The sequence below is a fragment of the Falco rusticolus genome, chromosome 1 (genome assembly GCF_015220075.1).
Source record: "Falco rusticolus isolate bFalRus1 chromosome 1, bFalRus1.pri, whole genome shotgun sequence".
Lineage (NCBI taxonomy): Eukaryota > Metazoa > Chordata > Aves > Falconiformes > Falconidae > Falco > Falco rusticolus.
The window spans coordinates 56,139,919-56,163,065 of record NC_051187.1 but is presented as its reverse complement, the minus strand read 5'-3'; the positions used below and the strand labels follow the sequence as shown (position 1 = coordinate 56,163,065).

Below are 23,147 nucleotides of genomic sequence, written 5' to 3'. Positions count from 1 at the left end.
GTCACATCCTCCTGGGGAGCTCCCAGGGCAGGGTCAGATGCACTATGTTCCCCACAGATGCTGTGTCAGCAGTGAACCCTGAAAAGAACCAGTGAGGGGGCTTAAAAGCCCTACTGGTGCCCTACAGTCTAGAGAAAGGTGATCAAACACTGTAATTTTAACCTTAAAATAATGAGCAGCTGCTGAGGATATAGTCCCTGAAGGATTTTTTTCCATGGTAGCTCCAGTAATCCAGTGTGAGAGGCCTCCTCAGGCAGGCAGAGTGCCAGTCACTTGTCCCTGGCAAGAGAGTCTGTCTTGTACAACAAATGTTTTGCTGCTAGTTCATGCAGGTGGATAGTCTTGAAGACATGGACGAGTTAGGTGTCCAGCTCCCTTTGACTTTAGAGAGATCACAGAAGAGATTTAATGCAACATAATAAAAATCACTGTGGGAGAATTGTCTGTGGTTAGCCTCCAAGTCTCAAGTATTCATGGTTGCCTTAATTTCCAAGCCTGCTACAATCTAGATGCACAAAAGCAGCAGCACACTAACTAAAAGCTAACAAAAAACTTGTGAAGTGGCTGGGGGAAGCTGACAGTAGTGAGCCAGTAAGCATGGTGTACAGCACTCTGCAAGGTCCATTTCTTCCTCATTACCAATGCCTTTTGCTCCTGCTGCTCGGCAGTCTGCTAGCCAAAAGCACCAAGATAATTAATGAGGATTCATTTTTAAAGGATTTTGTGACACTTGAAGACATGTCTCAATTAGGCATTTGAGTTTCTTTTATTAAAACACTTATTTGCCAGTTTAATGCCAGCTATTCACTCCCAGGCACTTATTTGGTTTTGGCAGGAGGAATGTTTTAGGAATGTATCAATTAATTTGGGATTTTCTTCCTTTGAGCAGAATAGCTAGCGTAGGCTGAGCTTTGGATTCTACTCCCTTTTATAATGGACGTCTGCAGACTTTCACAGCTCAGATTTTCTGGGCTTGGGAACAGTGTCAGTGTGTCTGTTCTGGGGCAGCATTTCTTGTGGGGTTACTGAGCACATTGCTGGAGTCTGCCAGTTTGTATGCTGTGAAGGATCTGGACATCTAAAACAGATACTAATAAACATGTTCCTTCTGTTTTATTGCAGGCCTTCACGTGAGCTCCTCAACAGAATCGAAAAGTAAGAGCAACAGAAGAGTGTGCTCTGTGCACACTGGTGAAAAGGGCTGGCGTGGGGTGGGAGGGGGGCGGCCTGAGGAAAGGAAACATTCAGGGAACAGGGAGGCTCTGGGGGAAGAATGAACCTGAAGTGTAGTACAGAGAAGCAGAGGAGTGATGCTCAACTTGTAGCAATGAGTAAGTTTGCTGTGATTTCAGATGAATGCCATGTTGGACTATCAGATACTGAAAAGAAAACAGGGTGGGAGCACAAAAAAAAATTCAGGCCTGGTGTGCTGCAATGGGAAACTGATATAAATAGAGTGTTTACCAAGGAGATTGTTCTTGTCAGTGGCTCTTATTCCTCGTCCTGTGCTTAGAAGCAGCAGGTCCTAGAGTAAGGCAAGAGTTTCCTGTGCTAGTGAACCTGTAGGGTCCCATTTTCCTTTCTCTGGGCTTATCAGGAAACAGTTTCTTCTGTACTGATCCCTGCAGTTCTTGCTGCTGCTGCCAGCAAAACCTGCCCCCCTGTTACCGTGATGGATGTATTACTCCAGTGAACTGGTATTCTGATCCCAGACATTCCATAGCTGGAAAATATCTTCCAGATTCACTTTCCAGATTCAGAGAAACTAGACAGGGTGGGCTGGCTTGTGAGAAACTTTAGTGAATGAAGTGGGTAACTGAGTTAGAGGTTTTAATTCCTTAATCCATTTCGTTCATTCAGTAGTGCTTCTTTATAGCCATTGTATTTCTTCTTGATGGTCTCAAGTAGTTAAAATATTGTTCTTTTCTGCATTGCTCACATCTTGGTCATTTGTAACAGAGAACTAGGAAAACAACCAGGATTGGAATCCTCAGTTTTTCTCCTGAGGAAATGCTGCACAATGCAGGGATACACATTCATGTTTTTCAGTGTAATTTGTTTCTGTTGACATTTTCAGTCAGTATCCAGGATAACTCATTGCCATGATAATTGCCTGCTTGCCCTGTATATCATGTAGTATATCAGGTAAAGTAGCAAAAAGGGCAGTAGCATTTCCCTGGGAAATCTAAAGCAATCACATGGAGTTATGAATTCAAAAGAATTATTTCAGTCACTTGATGATGGCTCACATTTTCCATTCTTACATTATCACCCCTCAGCAGACAGGCACTATGGGAGAGAGAACTTCTGTTGTTCTTTTCTGTGATTTTTCAGAGATAAGGGTATCAGACAATGATTGTTTCCTGTGCTATAATATCAGAATGTCTTGGCTGTGGCTGTTTTGTTTAGTCATCACACAAGCACATAGTAAACGATCATTTTTCCCTAGGAGGTTTCAGACTTCAACTAGAAAAATGAAAGGGGGGGGGGGGGGGGGGATAGGGGGTGGCAAGGGAAGAAAAATAAACAGAGAAGCTAAACAATCCATCCAAAATTCACACAGCTACACGAGCAGAACAAAAATGAAAACATGGCGCTCTCAAATCTTTCCCTTTGCACTACCAGTCAATCCAAATAAATTTTTAAGTAGGACCATGTGGCTCCTAGTTACCTGGAAAATCCAGTGTACTGGCATATCCAGCAAACCTATGGAGAAACTGGCCCCTGGCTGTTCTCTGCTTTTCTCCTCTTGCACCAGTAGACAATGTACTTTCACATATCTGAACAGACTAGTATGTTGTGAGAATGGGAATATGGACAAAAGGAGAATAGTGGAGAAAAAGCAATCACCAAAACATTTCTCAATAGCAAGCTCGAGTTTAAAATCAGTGCAGCAAGGAAGAGGGAGTCCTGCACGGTTAGGACAATCAAACCTTGTTTGTTACTCTTAATTCAGCGATCTAGAATTACAAGTACTGTCTATACAAAAGCCTCTGTAAAATTAGGGACGTATCATTCAGAGTCTTTGGAGAACAAAATTGTATTCTAGGTCTCAAAATTACCCTGGGAAACTTGTTTTAATGACTCAATTTCATAGCTTCCACCCATCAATTTGAGCCTTCTTCTGTTCTTTGGAAGAGGAACTGTGCATCTGTACAGGTACGAGATATGAGCGGATACCTAAACAATGGATCAGAGCCTCCAATAAAACCTCAGTGGCTGCTCTCATGTTCTAACTACTTATATATGGAGTTATACTCTCTGCTAGGACCCCTGCTTAAGAGACCACGTTCCTCAGGAACCTTTCTTTGAGAGCCATTCTGATATTTAAATGAGCAATGGAACACTTGGCCTTGCATCACATTTTTCCAGCTGGTCAGCTTCTTCAGTGGCAGTAAGCACACATCTACTCAAGCCTCTACTCAATACAGAATACAATCCTGTGTGCTGTATAATGTAACTAGGGCAGCACCGATGTCTAGTTTATCTTTTTTCTCTCTGGAAGTTCAGTGATTGTTTTTCTACAGACTGTATGCCACAAGGTAATAAATATTTTGGGTTGTTGATACCTGACAGAAATTCAGATTAGCACCTGAAGGTAGAAATGCATTCCTTTAAACCCTGCCCTAAAAAACACCCCAGAGGCTGCCAACACTTATTGCTGTTCCCAAATGTGGCAGAGAGCATGCACATCCCTTTATAACACTCAACTCTCAAGAAAATCGCTAGCTACTAATATTGCAGTTCTTTGGACTTCTTAATCTACTATTAGCACTTTTTTTTAATCAGCAGTGAAATATTTTGGTCTTTCTTCTTTTGGGGGCAGGTCTAACTTTCACTCTCTTGCTTGTTTATTTGCTTGTGAAGAGTTCTCTCCTAATGTCAAACAGTACCTTAACCTCCTGGAAGTGAAAAAGTTTGTAGCTTATAACCTGTAAGCGTGTGTTTCTTCTAGGCAACACTAGATAAACTTTTCCACCTCTCTTGCCAAGTCATCCAGGTATTATTGAGAAGAACTATACCTGTGGAGCACCAAACGCTCCAGAACAGGGGCCACAAAAGTTGTTTTGGGAGGGTAATTTTGGGGAGGGGGTGGTGTTTGGGGATTTCTGACAATGACATGTTAGTTCTGGCAATAACATGTTAACCTGAAAGGCAATATTTCTTTTGCAAATCTAGCTTTTGACAGTCCTGGAAACAAGAAAGTGCCAGGGAGTGATATCCACTATTCTAGTGAGTGTTCCTACTTTATTGTCCCGCTTTTGAGTTTTCAGTCCATCAGTTTGGCTTTTGATGAGTGATTGGAGCAGCAGAGAAATGAAGCTGGCAGTTTTATTTCTATGCTTACTAGACATAGACTCTATAAAAAAATTGGTTTAACTGTTACAAAACTCCTCTCAAAGAGAAACAGCTTAACAAGGTGACACCACTGTCATTTGAGAACAGCATGATAATTCCCAAGGATTGATTTGAAGTAATAAACCGGGGCGGGGGGGGGGGGGGGGGGGGGGGGGGGAGGAAGTGAACAGAGTCATCTCCTGTGAGAGAAGACAAAAGGAAGCATATGAAAATGTTGATCATATACCATTATGAGTACATAGTATATGAATATATTGTTATGAAAGTATTATATGAAAATCTTGTTCATATTGTCATGAGAGACAAGGACTAGGAGGGAGTCTCCTGAAGACTCTTCAAGCACTTGATATTTGCATAAGGCATGTTTCTTAATATTTTATTTTAGTATTATGCATCTCTAGGGCAGGAGTGTTGCTGCAGATCTGCTATTCCCACCCGAAGTACTGGCTTAGCAAGATATGTTTGATGTTTTCCCACTGCAAACTAGTCTCCAGGTTCTTCCTCTAGTTCCATCGATGCACGTGCACATCTATATGAATATTCAATATTAATTGCATCAAGAGCCATCAAAGATGATACTTCAAAATACCGGGTGGCCATTATGGCTAATGCTGTGGAAGGCTGCAAGAATGCAGCTACAGCCTCCCCTGACACAGGGCTTAGGCCAGCAGGCAAGAGAGAGGCTGTTAAATGTGGCTGATAGCTGCCAGAAAAAAAAGACAAATAGGGAGAAGCTGAGCTTATATATTTCCCCGGGAAAGCTTCTCTTCATTACATAATTCTTTCCTTTTTGCTTCTTGGCTGGGAAACACCTGTCAGGAAATGGCAGATGGTGGGAAATAATAAAAGGAAAGAAATGTCCTCATTTAAAAATGAGATCTTGCATTTTCTATCCCTGGTTGTAACTGCTGTGGGGAATGTTACTGAATTATGTAACTCCTCAGTGTCTTTCTGGGTGTACAACTTTAAAAGAGGAATAATCGCTTCAGTTGCTGAATTTCAGATGAGTCTTGTTTTCAAAAAAGAGGAAAAAATAAATTGCATGTATCAAAGATTTATTCCTGAAACACGACTGTTTTGCAAAACCTTTGGGGGCCACCAGCACTGGGGGTGAATTGTGCATATTTTGATCAAGACTATGGTGATCCCAGTGGGCCAGGTGCTAAAACTTCACTCTCCTGCAGAAAAATGGGTGAAACCAGCTCTACAGGGCAGCGCAAGTGTCAGGGAAGGACTAAAGGGTGGGGGAAGGAAGGTGTCTAAGTCCTCCCTCCACAAGGGCTGTGAGCCTGAGGCTCAGTGGGTGTGGGAGGAGTAACAGGAGCAGCAAGTTGCCCTGTTCCAGAGGAACTGCTCATGTTTGGTGTTGTAGAGCTGGAGATGCCTCTCGCCTTTGTGTGTGTGACTGCCTGTACATGAAGGCAATGCAAGCCAGGGGCAGCAGGCAAAATTATGTTGTCCCTCTTTTCCAGACATCATCCTGCCAATTGTCATCGCCTTGATAGTCATTACGCTCTCTGTATTCTTGCTGGTGGCTTTGTATAGAATGTGCCAGAAGAAAACTCCAGGTATTTGGTTTGCTTTCTCTGAAGGTGGGGGAAAAGTGCTTTTTATTATTATAAGATCTCTGGGGTTTTTTTTACATTACCTCAACCATAGATGTTGCACTATGATAGGAAAGCTTCTTGTATTTCAAAGTATTTTGCCTGAAGTAGGAAAGTAGCACTTCATTTTCAGAATCAGTAGGAAGAACAGAGGGAGCAAAAAATCTCTCTGATTTTTTGAGAATGTATAATGCTGTAAAGCTTTTTGTTCACACTTTTGCAGCTACAAAGAACTAACAAACAGCAGTGCTAACACAATCAGTCAATTGGGCAGAAAAAGACAGTGAAAACTAAGTTTAGAGATATTGTTTAACAAAATTGCTCTATTTATTTTATCTCTCTTCTAGATACAGGCAAAGAAATACCAATGCTTTCTTGTAGGAAATACCTGATATATACATACATATACACACATATAAAGTAAAATTTTCCAGTTACAGTATAATGTACATGGGAACAAAATCCTGAGCAAATAGTATTTTCAGAAACAGTTGTTTTGACAGAGCAGCTAAAGTCAGTATCTGTTTCACTGCTGTCCATGAAATACTTAAGATAACGGGGTATAATTCCGCTAAATTCCATTTGCCAAATGTTTCAAAGGGTTGCCCAAGTAGGCCACAGGCAAGTGTAATTTTCCATTAAGTGAAAACCCAGATCTGGATCTAAACTGTGGGTTTTCTCTCCCTGTGAGCTGGCATGAGTTAGGAGACCCGTGCAAAGCTTCAGCTGTGAAATCACCAAGCCTTTGAAATATAAAATCACAACAAGGTGTTGAAGCTGTACACCAAAGCAAACAGTGCGTCACAACCAATTTAGCCAATGACATGGAAAACCAGACACAGATAAACAGAGGAAGGTGTGGTTTTTGCTTAGGAAATTACTAAATATTCAGAATCAAGAGATAAAGATAGGAGGTGAAGAACGTTTCCTTGCCAGCCTCCCCATGTGCATATGCCAGCAGGCACAGTACTAGCAAATTCACTTGGAAGCAAGAGTAGATAGATATCTGTGGTGCTTCCCATAGCATTTGCCCAGGTCTATCCAGTGTGCTTCCCTCATGGATGGAGAGCCTGTGCCCAGTGCCACAGGGCTAGAATTGGCTCCATGTCTCCAATGTAACCCCCTGGCCCCATATATCTGTCCACACTTGCACATAAGAATAAAATATATTCACTGTATGATTAATTTTGGGGAGAAACCTGTTCCTCATCAACGGGGATGACAAGCTCTGTTCTCAGGTGTTGTGCCAGGTTAAAGCCCCCAGAGCATACAGCCTGGCACCTTGTTCCCTCATCCTGTATCTTTTAGCTCAGTTGTTATGTACTCAAGAACCATGGCATACTTGCCTCCTTTGTGCCAGCCATCTGCGTATTTGAGAGCAACAGGGAAAAATATGCTTCTGTTGTGCTCTTGTGCAAGTCGCATATCATTCTCCCTAGTTTCTAGAAGTATTGATTTGAGCAATATCAGTTCACTTTCATAGATGAAATGGTTATCTTTTGGGAAGATGAACTAGAACAGTAACAATTACCATTCAAGCTGGTTGAAATGCAATATTGCAAAATCGCAACTAAGCCTTCTGCTAGCAGCTGCAATTGCTGTGTTTAAACATTTACTTGAGTTTCAGCAGTCAAAATGACACTAACTTTGTTCCCTCTTCCAGAGAGACAAGAGAACGGCACTGAACAGTAGGTTGAATCCTGATTTTCATTGCTTTGAGATCTATCATGGGGCACTTGTGAATGCAGCAGATTCCACATAAGATTTTTTTTGATCTTGCTCTGTTTAAACATAAGAAGCAGTGGCCGGCCCGAAGACAAATATCCTGTTAAGTGATGCGCTTGCAGTTATTACACACCTGTATGCATGATAAGCAGCTGTTCCAGCATGGATAGAAATGTGATGGCTCTCAACCGTTTTGCAGGAGATCCTTTTGAAATCAGTAAATGGCTTATGATGTGCCACAGGGCTCATTCACCCAGTCTTTCTTCTCTTTTTCAGTTTTTCCTCGATTGATTTTTTTTTCCTCCATCCTTTCCTATCCCCCTTCTCTTGTTCATCTTTTCTCTCTTCAATTATTCTGTATTATTTTTATTTTTCTCATATTCCCCATTATTTTATGTTCCTCTGCCCCATCTTCTCTCTACTAGTCCATTTGCAGAGGGTCAGTTAAAACAGTATTGGCATAAGGAGTTTGAGGAGAGTGAAACTGAGAAAGATCCATTAGAAGATACCTGCTAGAGGCCATTGAGTCTGGCTGTGGCTTCTATGTTTTGTATTACCAAAAGCACCATTTGGGCTGTTGATTTACTTGCTAGCCCTGACTCCCTGAACATCTGAAGTGGTCCTTCTTGCATTTCAACATGGCTAAAAGCTTTGTATTGGCAAAGAAAAAAGATGACTCCCCTCTTTTTCACCAGATGTACTTCTTCTGTGGAGCACTAGATTGAACCTGGAGTCATGCAACTTGATTTGTTAGATATTTTAAGAGAAAGGTGTCTTTAGAGGTATTGGTATATGATGTTTTCCACCAGCAAGACTTAGACAGGATCCCATGCAACACCCATTTCAAGTGCATAGGTGCTGCCTTCTCCAGATCATAATCTTAGAGGTTTGTTTGGCTGACCAACATACATGCTGACTGTCTGCTTAAATGTTTTCTGACTTCAACAGGGCCCAGTCAGATAAAGAAGGTGTCAAACTTCTTTCTGTGAAGACCACTTCTCCTGAGACTGGTGAGTTTCCTCTGTGTGTACATCTGCCTTCATCTCTGAGCACAGAGAATAGTAGTTTTGGGATGTTGTTTCCAATAGCAAAACCATCTTCAGTTCCTGCCAGGTCAAAGTCACTGCAAACAATTCCTTTACAGTGCAAATCTCCAGATTGCCTGTAGAGCTGCAGTGCAGCTGCATTGTGTGTGGTATCAGTATTTGGGAGTGAGAAGTATGACTGGTTTAGGGACAATATTTTTTTTAAATCATTTAGTAAGTGATCTACAGCCAGTCATGTTCAGGAGTAACTATATTCATTATATTTATCAGCTAGATCTGGCTATACAAGGAAGTTTTAGGAATCGTAATATCCCAGGGGCCAAAATGTTTCGGACTCGGTGCTGTAGGTAATCAGGTCTCTGCTGGAGTTGGTGTTGGCAGTGTTCAGTCAGCCCTGTACCCAGCCACCCTTTGCATTCAAAATCCTATGCAGTTACAGGTTCTGCAAGAAACTGAGCAGCACAAAGTAAGACTGAGGCAGAACAAAATTCTGACCAATCTGATTCCCAGCTATTCGACAACAACAACAAAAAAACCCACCCATACACACACACGAAAAATGAAACCTGTCATGGCAGAGCTACTCATGATGAAACTTTCCCCCTTCACCCGCTGAAGTTTGCTTCCTCAGTCAGGTAGGTCCCACCTTTGCTCTCACCGCATCCACAGAAGTCCTCCAGGAAAAACAGCCTCTTACTTTATGCTTTTTTAGGTATAAAACACCCTTTTTTACAGTTTTTGGCTGTCTGTTTCCCCTACTGACATTTCAGAGGTTTTCTGCTAGCTGTTCTCCCTTTTCCTCTAAATTTCTCGGGAAGTCCTCTGAAATACAGCACTTGATCTGAACTTCTACTTGCTGGAGGGGCACAGTTTGGACTCTCAGGCCTTCTTTGCAACTCCCAGAAACTTCTGCACAATCCAAAAGACCCAAAGGGCAACCCTTGCAACAAACCAGAGTCATGCAGGGTCCCTGCAGCCTCACTGACACAGTGGCATGCTAGGAGGCTAGAGAGGGAGGAGAAGGGCCTGCACCACTGCATAGTGCATCAACAAACCAGAGTCATGCAGGGTCCCTGCAGCCTCACTGACACAGAGTGGCGTGCTAGGAGGCTAGAGAGGGAGGAGAAGGGCCTGCACCACTGCAGGGTGCATCGTTCTTCCCCACTGCTGCTAGGCAAATGCAAACTACACCTTGGCACTTTAGCCACTGTGCTTTGGCACTTAAGTGACTGCACTTCAGAGCTTTGTGATTTGGAAATGCTGGGGGGGGGGGACAGGTTATATGTCTTTGGGAATGGACATTTAACTTTATTTTAAGGGGTATGGAGTTGTGTGTATGTTTTCATTTAAAATCATAATCTTTTCTCTGAAAGCTGAATGAAGTCAGAAACTGGAATTCATAGACATTTTTTTGATTGATTCTGCCCTCTGACCAGTTTCAGCAATAAAGTAACTTTATTGGCAGCAGCAGAATTATTTGTGTTTTATAGCAGGGTAAATGAGAAAAGACTCAGGCTCACTGTTTCTTTCACATGATGAGGTTGGGTGCTTGTTAATCAGTTACTGTTTCACCAAGTATCCGAATATCTTCCATCCAGAGGATTTTTTATATTCTTTTTTACTGAAATATGATGTATGCATGCTATAATTGGAAGGTATGAGTCATAACCACTTAGAAAAAAGATTCTTGCCGCCTTCTCATTAATACAATTCATATTTAAACTAGCTACCATTTTCTCTTGAGTTCATACGTCTTCACATGTTTCAAAATTAAACATGCTTTCACAGAAATTGAAGTCCTGTTTTTCCCCAGGTTTTTAGAGACACTTCTTAAAATAAAAGCACTCTGAAAGAAGGGCCCATTTTCTTACAGAAATATTTCTCACTCATACAGGTACTTTTGAATAAGTTAGGATGCCTGCCCATTTGAATAAGATTTACTTGCTTCATTAAAAGCTCTCAGGAATAAAGGCAAGTTTTTCTTACAGTAGAGATACAAACTTGAGAGATGGTCCTTCTTACAACTGCTGAAAACCATTGCACTGTGTAAAGTGCTTTACGTGTGTTCTTCTTTTGCCTTTTTAGACACATAAAATCCAGCTCATATAAAAGGTGAATTAATTGTCCAGCCATTTAGAAAGTGTATGTTGTAGATGCCTTTGATTGTACATATCAACAAAACTACAAAAGGTTTTGACTAAAACTAGAAAGTTCCTAAGAGCAGCCTTACCTTTACAGATAGACCTACATCATCCTCTATCAATAGGCTGTTCAGCTGCCATAGGTCAAGCATGCATGCAACGAAGTTCTGCTTTGACATGTGTTCAGATTAAGCTTTATTATAAGTATACATTATTTTTTACTTTTTATTCCAAACAGAAGATTTTGAGATTACATAATTTGTTAGAAATATGTAAAAAACATATATACAAAACAAATGAGGATATGACCTGCGAACTGCTCAAGCAGGCAACCTAAAAAAACCCTGTGTCAGGTTGTGCATGATATATCTTGATCAAAGGCTATGGTGAATTTAATCTTGCCTTATTTTATCTATCTAAAAACTAAGCTGGCTGCACAGAGTCAGTTGAAAGAGATGTATGTGTCCAGAGGGCTATTTATCCCGTCTGCCTTGGACATATTTCTTGAACTGGAATGAGCGGATGACTGACCTATGGAGGTCCATTGACTACTGAAGGATCCAATGTTAGGACTTCTAAAATTGGGTTCTGGCTGTAAATTGAAAGAAAAAGGAAAGACTCCTCTTTCAGAAGCACAGCTGAATTAAATTTCATCAAGAATATTATTTCCAATACCTACAATTAATGTGAAAGAATACAGGAAAATAAAACAGTGTTCAATTAAGCCTGGACTAAAGTAATGGTTTTAACGGAGCAGTATCATCAGGAACACTAGGTAAAACTGAGCTTTAATATTCTCATTTTTTAAAACTCTTCTTAGAAAGATAGAGCTGCCGATGGCTATAAGCTCTAAGGCAGAGTTGAGAACTGATGTAAAATAAAAAGACAAAACTAAACATCTTGGATTTTTCATGTATGTTTGCCAGTGAACTGCAATACCTGATGTAAGATAAGCCTGTACTTGCATTTTTTGTGAAAACTCAGCTTGGATAAAAATGCTCAGGAAACTGAATAGTCTTGAAAGTTTTACACTATGCAATTGCAGGACTTACTGCAGCCATTATGTGTTCAATATACAGGCAGATTTAGGGTGGCTTTTCCTAGGGAGAATAAATGTTCTTTTACAATACAGAGCTCTAGAAAGTCTACCTGCAAAAAATATTTCTTATTTGAGATTCAACATAGCCCACAGAATTGCGTGTTTGGCTAGTCAGTGGTAGATATGTTTCCTGAGAATATAAGATGGAGGGTTTTACTTGATTACTAAGAGATCAGTTCCATCATCCATGATATTAATGGTAGAGTATTACCTATCTTGAAAACAGAACTAACTTCTGTGAGAGTTCTTGTGTATTTCACTGAAAACCAGCAAAGGTATTGATCACCTTTCAGGACTCATGAAAAATGTTGAGGGATGGAAATTCCTCAGTAACAGAAAGGTTGAGAAATAGGAATTGGGGTAAGGCTACTCCATACAGATGAATGATGCATGATAGAAATATTGATACCTGTGTAATGACTTGACCATTTTCTTTTATGGTCTTTGCCTGCAGTACCCATTCTAGAGCAGGTAAAACGTATGAAGGGCCTTTATAGTAGCAGCACACCAGCTCAATATTCAATATAAAGTCTCATAGGAATGTGCAGGTGACATAATATTTCAGTTGTTAGGTATAATCCTGGCACCTAAGCATAAGCTGATTCCTTAGGGCATGCTATCTAACCAGTGTGTGTTTTTTTGAGATTATAGGGTATAATATGACTTACTTGGCTTTCAGGGGTGTTGTCTGTTCTGCACTGAATTTAGTGGAAGGATATTAAATGTGTCCCAGCTGATGTGGCTCAGATTTTGGTGATGCACCTGGAATGGAAGGTGGCTGGAGAAAGGTCTATGGTATACATCTGCATTAGGGCTTCCCAAGACACCCACTGAGAACACGAATGAAAATTCAAATGTTGCTGCTAAACAAAGCTGGGAAAGTGTACCAGGCAAACATGGGTATTTGAGGAGACAGCTGGTCTGTCACATGTGAAACAATCTTAACTTACTGTAATCACACTGGAGAAAGGGCTCGGTCAATATCTCAAGATGCTCTGAGGTGGCAGTGCAGTACCAAATAGTATGAACTGAGGATACAGAAAACCCAGCATTCCCCATATGTTCCACATCTCTTCCAAAAGTTGCTGCTGTTAACAGTAATAACAACCTGAGAATTGTTATCTGCTGCTTCAGCTGGATGTACCTTCTGCCTATAGATTTTTGTAATATTTCTCGGGTGCATTCTTTGCACAAGATGAGCTACCTACCTTGAAGATATGTGGGGTTTCATGGCATAGATTAATTGGACACCATAGTTTCAGTCACTTTTGAAATGACCCTAGTTTGTGCCTGTGGCATTCCTCTGGACTTCCTGAATTTCCAAAGCCTTCTCTGTAAAAGCTTTGTGGATTCCAAGCCTTTGACATCAGAGGCTGGGGACAGTACTATACTTAGCAACTGAGTACCAAAATCATCCCCAAACAAAAGAAAAACCCTTGTTCTCATTCATCACAAAAACTTGCCTCGGTCATTGGAATACACGTGAAGTTCAGCACCTGACAAGACAGCCCACTGTGGTGCTAGGGTTTGGACCTGGAAAATCTTGTGGTCTTCTGAAATAATGTAGTTGAATGACAATACCTGCATCACCGCTTTCCATGAATCTGCAAATGCTGAGACTGTTTAATTGTTCTGCCTCACACATCAGACCACAGATGTGGCTGTGGTCCAATGCGACGAATCTGGAGCTGGGGCAAAGGATTATTCCTCCTTGGTTTCTATTATGCTGAGCACATCTGAGGATGGACCATGGCATTTAAGGAGGTAAAAAATCTTTATGTCTTACATCATTAAGGGCCCAGTCCAGGGAAATCTACCCCTGCCAGGGGACATGGTTCCGTAGCAGGCCATGGGATGGGGGATGCATTGGTAGTTTCATCTCTCTCTCATTTTGGCTAGGATCCAGTGGATGCCTCTAGGAGCCAGTGAAGAAGCCTGGTCTCTAGGTGAGGCACTTTGTCACTGAAAATTCCCTTCCTTCCTCCTCTTGCTTGCAAAAGAAGCAATGCAGGTCAGCGAAGAGAAGTCTTCTGGCATGCTGCACGCTTAGAAGTGGTAAGAGCAAGAGTTCCTACTAATGTGATGATATGATATTGATTATTCCTTTTTCCTCTTATGAACTGTACTTTCAGTGTCTTTTTTTTCTTTTTTCCCCTGCAGGTAGAAAACCTAGAAACCGCTTCACAGAAAAGGATCTCCTCGCAACAGAGAAATAGATCAAGTACCTGCTTCCCTTTCCTTCTCTTTCTCATTTTCTGATACTCTATTTTTTTTAACCTTGTATAATGGCCTGAAGTTGTGTTTTCTTTCTTCAGAGAAACTGAAGAATAAACTTCCTCAGCCTTTTGCAGCTCAAGACTGAATTCTGTTTGTGTTTACTTGCACCACAAAGATCTGACTGCACACATTTCCAGCTGAGACTTTTGGGCAAACCTGTAGTCTAAAATTAAATAACACCTGCTTCCTTCTGTATTTCTAATTCAGTTTGTGAGTTGTGCATATTTGCAAGGGTTTTCAAAGCAGTCTCTTACTGAGACTGCTGAGGGTCAGGTGATGTTTTCATCTGTGCAGCATTTGCTAACTTTCCAGCCTGCAGCTTTCCGAGATCCCCCTCTGCTGGGGGAGCCACCTCCCACCCTTTGCTGGCCATGCAGCAGCAATTGCATTGCTATCCTTCGCCCAAATGTTTCTATATGTGGTCTCTGCCTTAGTGAACTGCACAGATCCTTCTGCTGATGGTGGCAAGGAGCAGTTTGCAGGGACACTGGTGAAGTGCGTGACAGGGAGCACTGCAGCATGAACTGCACAGATCCTTCTGCTGATGGTGGCAAGGAGCAGTTTGCAGGGGCACTGGTGAAGTGCGTGACGGGGAGCACTGCAGCATGTCGCAGGGGCTGGACCACTGGCCCACACCAAACCCAGCCAATGCATCCAGGTGCTGGGTCCTGCTTGGTGCTGTTCTCCAGCATCTGTAATGCACCCCTCTTTCTTTTAGTTCAGCATGGTAAAAATAGATATTTAGATTACTGTGTCTGCAGAGGTAGTTTTATACTTTTATAAAAAAATAGGTTTCTGCAATCTTATTTTATGAAAAAGTTGCTTTAATTCTTTGCTCCAAACCAGATTGCTGCCCTGAGCAATACGTCAGCAGCAGATATTACAGTGAAATAACAGTGCAACTCATTTTTTCTTACAGACAATGTAATCTGAGATGCAGTACAACCTATTTTTGATTTCAAAACCTATTTTTTATATCCTTTTTCTTCCTGCTTTCCCAATAATGTCAGACAGTTGTGCCCAGGTCAAAAATTTTCTGTACTTGTAGTGATATGAACTGTTAACTCTCTTCATGTTCTGCAGTTATGTGTATTCTGAATAATATATAAAGATTCTGAAACAAATGGCGGAGGGGGGGAGGTGAGGGCCAGGGGGGTGGAAATTACAGTGGGATTAATACAATAGCCTTCTGCAAATGTGAGGCGAAAAAATGTTTGTTTCAGAGTCCCACTACTTATCCACATATACTGGCACCAAGATGCAACATCAGTAGTCAGAAACTAGTATATCTCTGAGAATGAAAAATCAAATCAAATACTGCAGAAGTGAAATTTTAATTAGAAAGCCTTGTGTTTTTACTGAAGTACTGTTCCTTTCCTGGTTAACATCAGAATCTGTATACCCAGGCTACTTCCCATGCCCTTAACATAAATATGTTAAAGGATCAGGAATTATGAATACAAAAGTTTTCCTGTTGCTTCTTCCTTACCCTTGTCCTTTTTAAGTATGACTGCGTTTTAGAGGGGGATGTATGCAGTGTGTATTGGATCGGGCCCCATGGCTAGACTGCTAACTGGGTGAATCAATGATCAGGACTCCAGCAGAAGAGTTTGAGGGGTGACACATGGGAGGCTGTGCGTATGAAAGAACGGTGACGTATTACAGTGGTTGCTAGAGCACCTTCTCTTTTAATATTGAAGCTAAGAAGCTGTGGTCTGAGCCAGATGTACCTGCTCAGGTCCTGGATCTGTGGTGGCCCCAAGTCCTGTCAGTGAGAGTGGCTAGCATGAGATGTGGAGGGAAGGATAACAGATAGGGAAGGTGTCCAGTAATGTGTTCTCCTCCATAGCCTTCCAGCAGTCTGTGGCTTGGAGATGTCCTGAATCAATGGTTGTATTTTTGGTGCTTCATAGTTCTCAGTGGCTTTTACTTTCATGAATTTATCTTACCCCCTGTGGCACCCACAGCCTCCCTCGGCAGTAAGTTAGGCAGTTTAACTACAGTTCTGTCTGTATTATATGACATTAATGTTTAGAGACTTCATTGTGCCCATATCTTTGTGTTTACAATCCAATTTCAGACAAAAATGAACAAACAGGTGTAACGTTGGAGGATGAGAGGGAGAATAAAAGGTTCAATGGAAGGGTTTGCTTGTCAACTAAAACTTCCATGTCAGTATCAGTCTCAGTTTGTTTTCCAAATATTCTGCGTAAGGCCTCTTTCTCAAACTGTGCATCATTTCTTTCAGTTTTTGTAGAAGTGCGTGATATATATGAGGTTGGCTTCTCACTGCCCTCTGCCAATCTATCTGAGCCCACAACTCCTCCTCCATCAGGAGAGGTGTCACAAGGCGGGATCACAGGTAAAGGGGGTCACATTGCACTTGCAGCCGTGCAGTTGACAGCACTTTAACTGCATCAAATACTTTCTTCCAGATCCCTTTGTCTCCCACTTTTACTTACCAAAATAGGCAAATGTGCAATGGATTTTCAACCCATTATCAGAAAACTATTGCCATAGTTCCTATCAAATTGGATCACCCGATAGCTTTATGCAAGATGCTGTGTAACTATATTGTGAGAAGTCAATAACTGTATTGTGATGGTTCAAGTCTCTCTTGATACCTTCCATCTCCTAGTGTACAATAGAGTTTGTGTGTCATCCTCTCCTAAATGCATAATCCAGAATCAACAAAACCCAATTTTTCACTGATGACATTGTCCAGCAGTTTTGCATTTGTTGGTGTATTTTGCATTCTCTCTCAATGACAGCCTTCAAAGCATGCAGGTAACCTGTCTAGACTGGTTGAGTACTGCCACTGCAATGCGTATTTTCTCCATCAGCAAACAGTTCAGTGTGAGATAATTTCTTCAGTCGATTAAAATATCATCTGTTCAAACAAAATACTAAACACAAGTATTTGTTTTTCATTTCCCTTATGGGAAGCAAGGTCTAATCCATTGTTTTCAGTGGGTGATGGTCTGGGGGCAAATTTGGGGTTTTGCAGTCTTGGAATTTTTCTGTCAGTTAAGGCTGTTTTGAGATCAGTAAAACTGTCTCCCCAATTGCAACTAACCTGAATGTTCTTATTAATTTGCTTTTTGTGTTGCAGCTGGATATTTAGCACAACATCAAACTGCTGAGCCATTAGACTCCAAAATATTTCTAGACACCTCTCTGTGCAGTTTCAAGGCGTACTGCAGCCCTGTGTCTGAAACTGTGTATTACCCTTGTTACTCTTGAATAGAGAGCATCTCTCTGACCATTTCTTCTCAAGTATATAACCATTCTCTCTTCATCGCTGAATTGTTAGTTGGCACTAATGATTATAGGACCTATAAAGCAAATATCTTCAGACACATTTGCAACCATGGAGTAGCAATAACTTGGTTTTGTTTCAGAATACTGGCAGGTTCCCACTCTCTTGGGAGTGCAGGGGCAAAGCAATGAAGAGCATCCCTGCCTGCATTGAACCCTCATTGAACAATCTTTGATATTATAGGGGACATTGACCCCAGCAATAGTTTGTGGCAGTTCACTCTTTCCAGGGATTATGTGTGTAGCATCAGGAGACCTAGGTAGGTTACGTGAGTGTCTGTGTGCTATGGTCTTATGGGACGTGACCCAGGGAGCTGTGCTGGCTCTGGAGCTTGTCCTTAGGCATGTTATTTTCCTGTGGTGCAAAGTCTTCCATTTGAGTTTGGCTAATTTCTGGCATGGGCAGAACAATCAGCTGAGAGTGGAACTGATAACAAAGTATTGATATTTATTACAACTGTTGAATATCATCTTCTCCATGGTAATATATTTCTCAATTCATTTTTCCTCCACCTTCTTTTTTAAACAATCTTTCCAATTTCTCCCTTTCACACTCTGTTAAATTTTCCATTTCTGTATATATAACAGGAAAGTTAAAATCATGCAGAAGGAAAGAATAATAAAGGAAAAAATAAATAAAAATAAATTTTAAAAGAAATGAGAGTTCTTGAAAATCTCATTCATTTGTTAGTGCAAAACTATACAATTTTGAACTGGTTCACTTTATTTTAGCTTTTAAAAACAAAATTTGTATCTAACAAAAATTTTTCACATACCAAAAATGTATAAATCTTGTTGAAATGTTTGGGGGTTTTCTACCAGAAACTTGTGCTTTCCTTTTCTCTAAAAAATTATATTATGCATTATTGAAGTAGTTGCTGAAGGCCTTTTTAGCTGAAATTTAACATCATCATAACTTCTGAAGCTCTAACTTAGCAACACTTATAATGCTTTTAAAATAATTTTATCCAAAATTGAACACTTGGGAAGCAAACACCGTTTCCTCACGGTATTGTTGAAAATTTTTCAGTGTTTCTCATTGAACCCTGTTAGATACCAAGTTTTCTACCCATCTCCAAAAAGCTGCACTAAATTGAAGAGCCCTTTTTTGCTGACAAGAAAAGCTGTCTGAAAGCCATTGACAAGTCTTTCCTATTTTCTTCAGGAATGCAACTGTTCAATTTGACTGCTAATTATTTAAATGCCTAATCAGTGAATTTGTTATAATCCTAACTTGTACTACAATTCTCAACCCCAGGCTATAGAACATATGCAAGCTTTTTAATACATATTCACTTTTACCAGAATGTAACACAACTCCTCACTTCCTTGCCTCTTGCACATGTCAGGCATTAAATTGTCTCCTGCAGGTGAGCAGAGAGGCAGAAGGCAGTTTCCTGGAGGCATTTGGGTTTTCCCACCCTTATGCCTGTTTCCATGGAGATCTGTCCAGCCTGGGGATGCCATTCCCCATTCATCAACATGTATGAATCTCTGACTCAAAGAAATCCCACTGCCATTCCTGGGACACACATTTGAAAATAGGACAACTGTAAACACGTCGTCATCTGGAGGCTTATTTGTCTGCCTGTGACTGCTGGCAGTGGCTCCACTTCCCCAGGACTGAAGTTGTTAAATGTTGATTTTTCCTGCTTTGGAGGAACTGAGCTGCTGTCCGTGATAACAGCAAAAATTAATTTTATAGTTGTACCTTTATATTACTTAATGTTCTAATCATAGTTACAAATGAATGAAAGTCATACCTTTTCTAACCCTTCTAATCCCTTGAGAACTCCCTTGGAAATACTTTGTGGTAGTAACCCACCACTTGAGAGCAAAACACAGGGGAAATAAGCTACAAAACAGTGAGAGCGTAGTAAAAATCTTTTGTGTGGACAGTTTTTGCTGGTTAAGTAAATCTTAAAACTGAGTAGTTTGTATGGTGGTTGGTAATGTATTCCTGCTAGACTCATTTGTCCTTTTGTGTTTGCATGTTTAATTAATACAAATATATTTTCTGTTTTGTAGGAGAGCACTCATCTCAGGGGAAGAATAAAACTCGGCAACTATCCACACCTCAGCAATAAATGTGTGAGTTTATTGCTTTTGTCTTACACCCTGTAACATAGCATTTTTTAGTCTCAGTATTGTGCCATGTAACTAAACAAAAGGGTTAAAAATGCAACACAAAAAGAGCAATGGCTTCAGTTGGTGGCAGCCTCAAGGAGCAATGGCTTAAACAAAGCTCAGCTTGAGCACAATATCATAGAATCCCAGGCAAACTGAGTGACTGAAGAAGCTGCCACCTCACAGAGGTAGACCTTTATGGGCACAGCATTTGGCTTTAACTGTGGAGCATTCCCTGGCTGTAATTCCCTAGGTGAATTTTCTTTTTTGTTTGTGTGAGAAGTAAGATATTTTTAAAGGCACTTACCTATAAAAAAAAAGGAACTTGGTACCCAGAAGTGTTCAGCTCCTTCGGTTTAATGAAAAATCTGTGTCCATTCCACATCATGCAAAAGCAAGCACTTTCATTGAGGTGGTTTATTATGGCTGGAATTCCTTGGTGGCTAATGTAAAATTGGCAGGTGTTGGACAGTAATTTTATGTGTGTGAGGGCAAAGATAGTCAGAGCACCTCTGAAACCCACTGTTTGTCATGTGCGCACTGCATTTTCCTTCATGTATGAAGCTTTCTCAGGCACCACCATCTCCACTTCCCACAAAGTTACTTCTCTCGTTTGTGGGGAAATGGGGTCCTTTGCTGAGGGTGGGGGAAAGAGGCAGGCTGTGGGAAGGGCCCTGCAGGACGAGGGTAGTGCAGGAAGGTAGAGGAGAAGGATGGCCTGAGGAACTAAGTGTCACAGCGTATGTGGGATGGACTGCAGAGAGGCAGCTAGGCTGGGCCTGGTTGAAGCCCAGCCTTCCACCGTCACTGTAGGATGAAGCCCCTCTAGAACAGGTCCCATCACCCTCCACTGAGAGATCTGGTTGACCAGAAACGTGGAGACACCCTTTGACAAAACATCTTTGGCCTATTCTCATTTTCCCCAAGATGTACGAACCGAGCCTTCCTGATGCCAACAGTAAGGACAAAATAACCTTCTTTGTCCCTTGAATTAGAGCAGCAGACTGTGATTTTGCCTACATTACTGAAAACCCAGAGGTGGTTCTGTTTGTGCAGATGCAGGACAATATCCTGGACAATGGATTTATTCCTTATTGTCTATCCAATATTGGATTTACTCTATGTCATCCATTTTTAATCTACTCTTATTTTCCTGAATGACCTTACCTGGAATAATAAGCTTGAGATACTGTTGTCGTTTCAGATGTGAAGCAGCCTATTTTATCACAGTGTGCAGGAACTTCCCAACCAAAGCTGCAGTTCCACTGGAAACATGGAGTAGCTGAAGCTTTTTACCAGGCAGGACATTTGCATCAATGACCGGCTTTTGACTTCTGAACATCAAGTGTCTCCTGTCCCTTCTGGAATGACATGTAATTTTTTGATGGCTTAATAACTGGCATATCATATGTATTTATTGTTTTCACATATAGTAAAAGCAGGAAAACTTTCAAGAAGATTGAAGAGAATGTAAAAATCAGGCGATGTTTGCATAGTAGTTACTAAAAATGTTTTCTGCACATACAGGAAGGAATATGTTAGCATACTTTGTTGAACTTAGTAGATAGGGTTCTTTTAATTGTATGTAGCAAAATACAAACAGGGCCTGACCCTTGAAACAGTACTGGGAAAACTGCCACTATGAAAATTAATTCAGTGATTTCCATGAGACTCCTCACTGTAGCACACACTTTGCTTGTCATAAATGTTTACAGGATGGGGTGCCTGGGTGAAATGCTGAAGCGTGTGCTTTTTTCTGTGAAGGGGCTATATACCTTGCACTGAGGCTCTTTGAAGTTCTGTAAATTACTGAATATGATCCTTGTAATGTAGCAGGCGATATAGTTTATTTTCACCTGTTCCTTGGCTAATTACATTATGTGTGCTATAAGTACTTCTCTTATACAGCCTGGGACACACAGCGGGGATCAGCAAGATAAGCAATTTTACAGATGAACTTCTTCCCGCTGTTCTGAGTAATGCAGGGGATTCCTGTGGGTTATTGAATAATTCTGGAAGTTCAAAGAGTGTTTCAAGTGCTAATTACAGGCTCTCTTAATTTGTACAGAGCTAGCAATTCAAAAATATCAAGTAGTGCTATCTGCATGTATCCTACTTTTCTAGAACTATAAATGTCTGAAAATTGTATTACTGTGAGCATCTGCTCAGTCTCAATCCACTGACTCTGGTAGCATGCCAGGAGCTTCCGTTGTTTTATTGGCAAATGGAAAGAAGACAACTGGTGGTGTAAGTGCAGGACCAAGAGCCAGGACGATGATCAAAATTTTGATACTTACTGATACAATGCTTTTGAGGAACTTCGCTCTCCAATTTCCCTCTCTGAAATAATAAAACTTACCTAGTGGTATGGTAGGAGATTGAGCAAATTGTTAGTTTATGTTTATACACAAAGCTGAAAAGTGTTCATTTCCCTGTGCTTCACTGTTGCTCTTATCGCCACTTTGATGGGTCTAATAAACCTCTGTTTTAGCGGCACCAAGAGAAAATTTTGATGAAGTTCTGTGAAAGATGGGGAACCAACAAGTGTCCTCCATGCTGCAGCTGAGCTCGTGTGGTTCATTCAAGTATTTCTGGATCACTTGGGTTGTTCAGGAGCAGAGGAGTCTTGGATACCTACTTTGGAAGGGTCAGGCCATCTGGAAATACTCTAGGTGGCATCTGCAAGTATTCAGATTCCTGATTGCTGAAGTTTCCTATGAAAAAAGCAATCATTGTGGATTTTGATGTTGATTAAAAAAAAAAATTTGTAGCATGATGCATCATAAAAAAAGTACAGTAGAAAAAAGCAGAGAAAGGTTGTGAAATATATATATATATATATGTTTGCACAAAATCTGTTCAGGAACTACCATGGTGTGTCAAAAAAAACCATTTTAACTGCCTATTAAAAGCTATCCTCTTTATTAAGTGACTCTTTCTTTTTGCAGAAATGCAATTCATTACCCATACCTAATAAAACTATTGTTAATTACTCTGCATTCCTGTAGCAGAGTGTGCTGAACTTTTTACAGTGAGCCTAGAGAGCAGACACTACATATTCTGGGCATGGTGGTGGCAGGGGGAGATGAGACCTTGCAGAAGGCATGCTCTGGGTGGCAAGCAGGGTACAGAAAAGTCCTCCTTATTACAAGAGTTGAGGGTAAGAGAGCAGGACTTGCTGCAAATCATGGTACTGGAAAAGTGAAAAACACCAAAACAAGGGAGGAAGATATTTGGGCTTTTCATGATAAGGGGATGGCAGACAACCAAGCTTTTATCGGAAGGCTGGGAAATGTGTCTCAAAGTGACTGGCTTTTGTAAGCATGCGTGAAGCAAAAGAGATGGGTTTAGTGGAGAGCAGAAATAAAGAACCTGTGATCCTCTTAACCCCTGTGGCGACAGAGCTTGTGGTAAAAGGAAATGTATGAACTTCCATCCTTGCGAAGGATCA

The 23,147-nt window shown here is 41.0% G+C and overlaps 1 protein-coding gene across 1 annotated transcript in view; it reads left to right on the top strand.

Moving 5' to 3' along the window:
• The window catches only part of EMCN (endomucin), a 55,788-nt gene extending 33,168 nt beyond the window's left edge, over nt 1-22,620 (top strand). Inside the window, exons 6-12 of the mRNA XM_037380090.1 lie at nt 1,123-1,155; nt 4,180-4,233; nt 5,832-5,927; nt 7,627-7,651; nt 8,637-8,698; nt 19,598-19,660; nt 20,901-22,620. Of these exons, the coding sequence (XP_037235987.1) occupies nt 1,123-1,155; nt 4,180-4,233; nt 5,832-5,927; nt 7,627-7,651; nt 8,637-8,698; nt 19,598-19,656 (329 nt within the window). The 3' untranslated portion in view covers nt 19,657-19,660; nt 20,901-22,620. The remainder of the gene's footprint in view (nt 1-1,122; nt 1,156-4,179; nt 4,234-5,831; nt 5,928-7,626; nt 7,652-8,636; nt 8,699-19,597; nt 19,661-20,900) is intronic.
• Nucleotides 22,621-23,147: the final 527 nt, after the last annotated feature.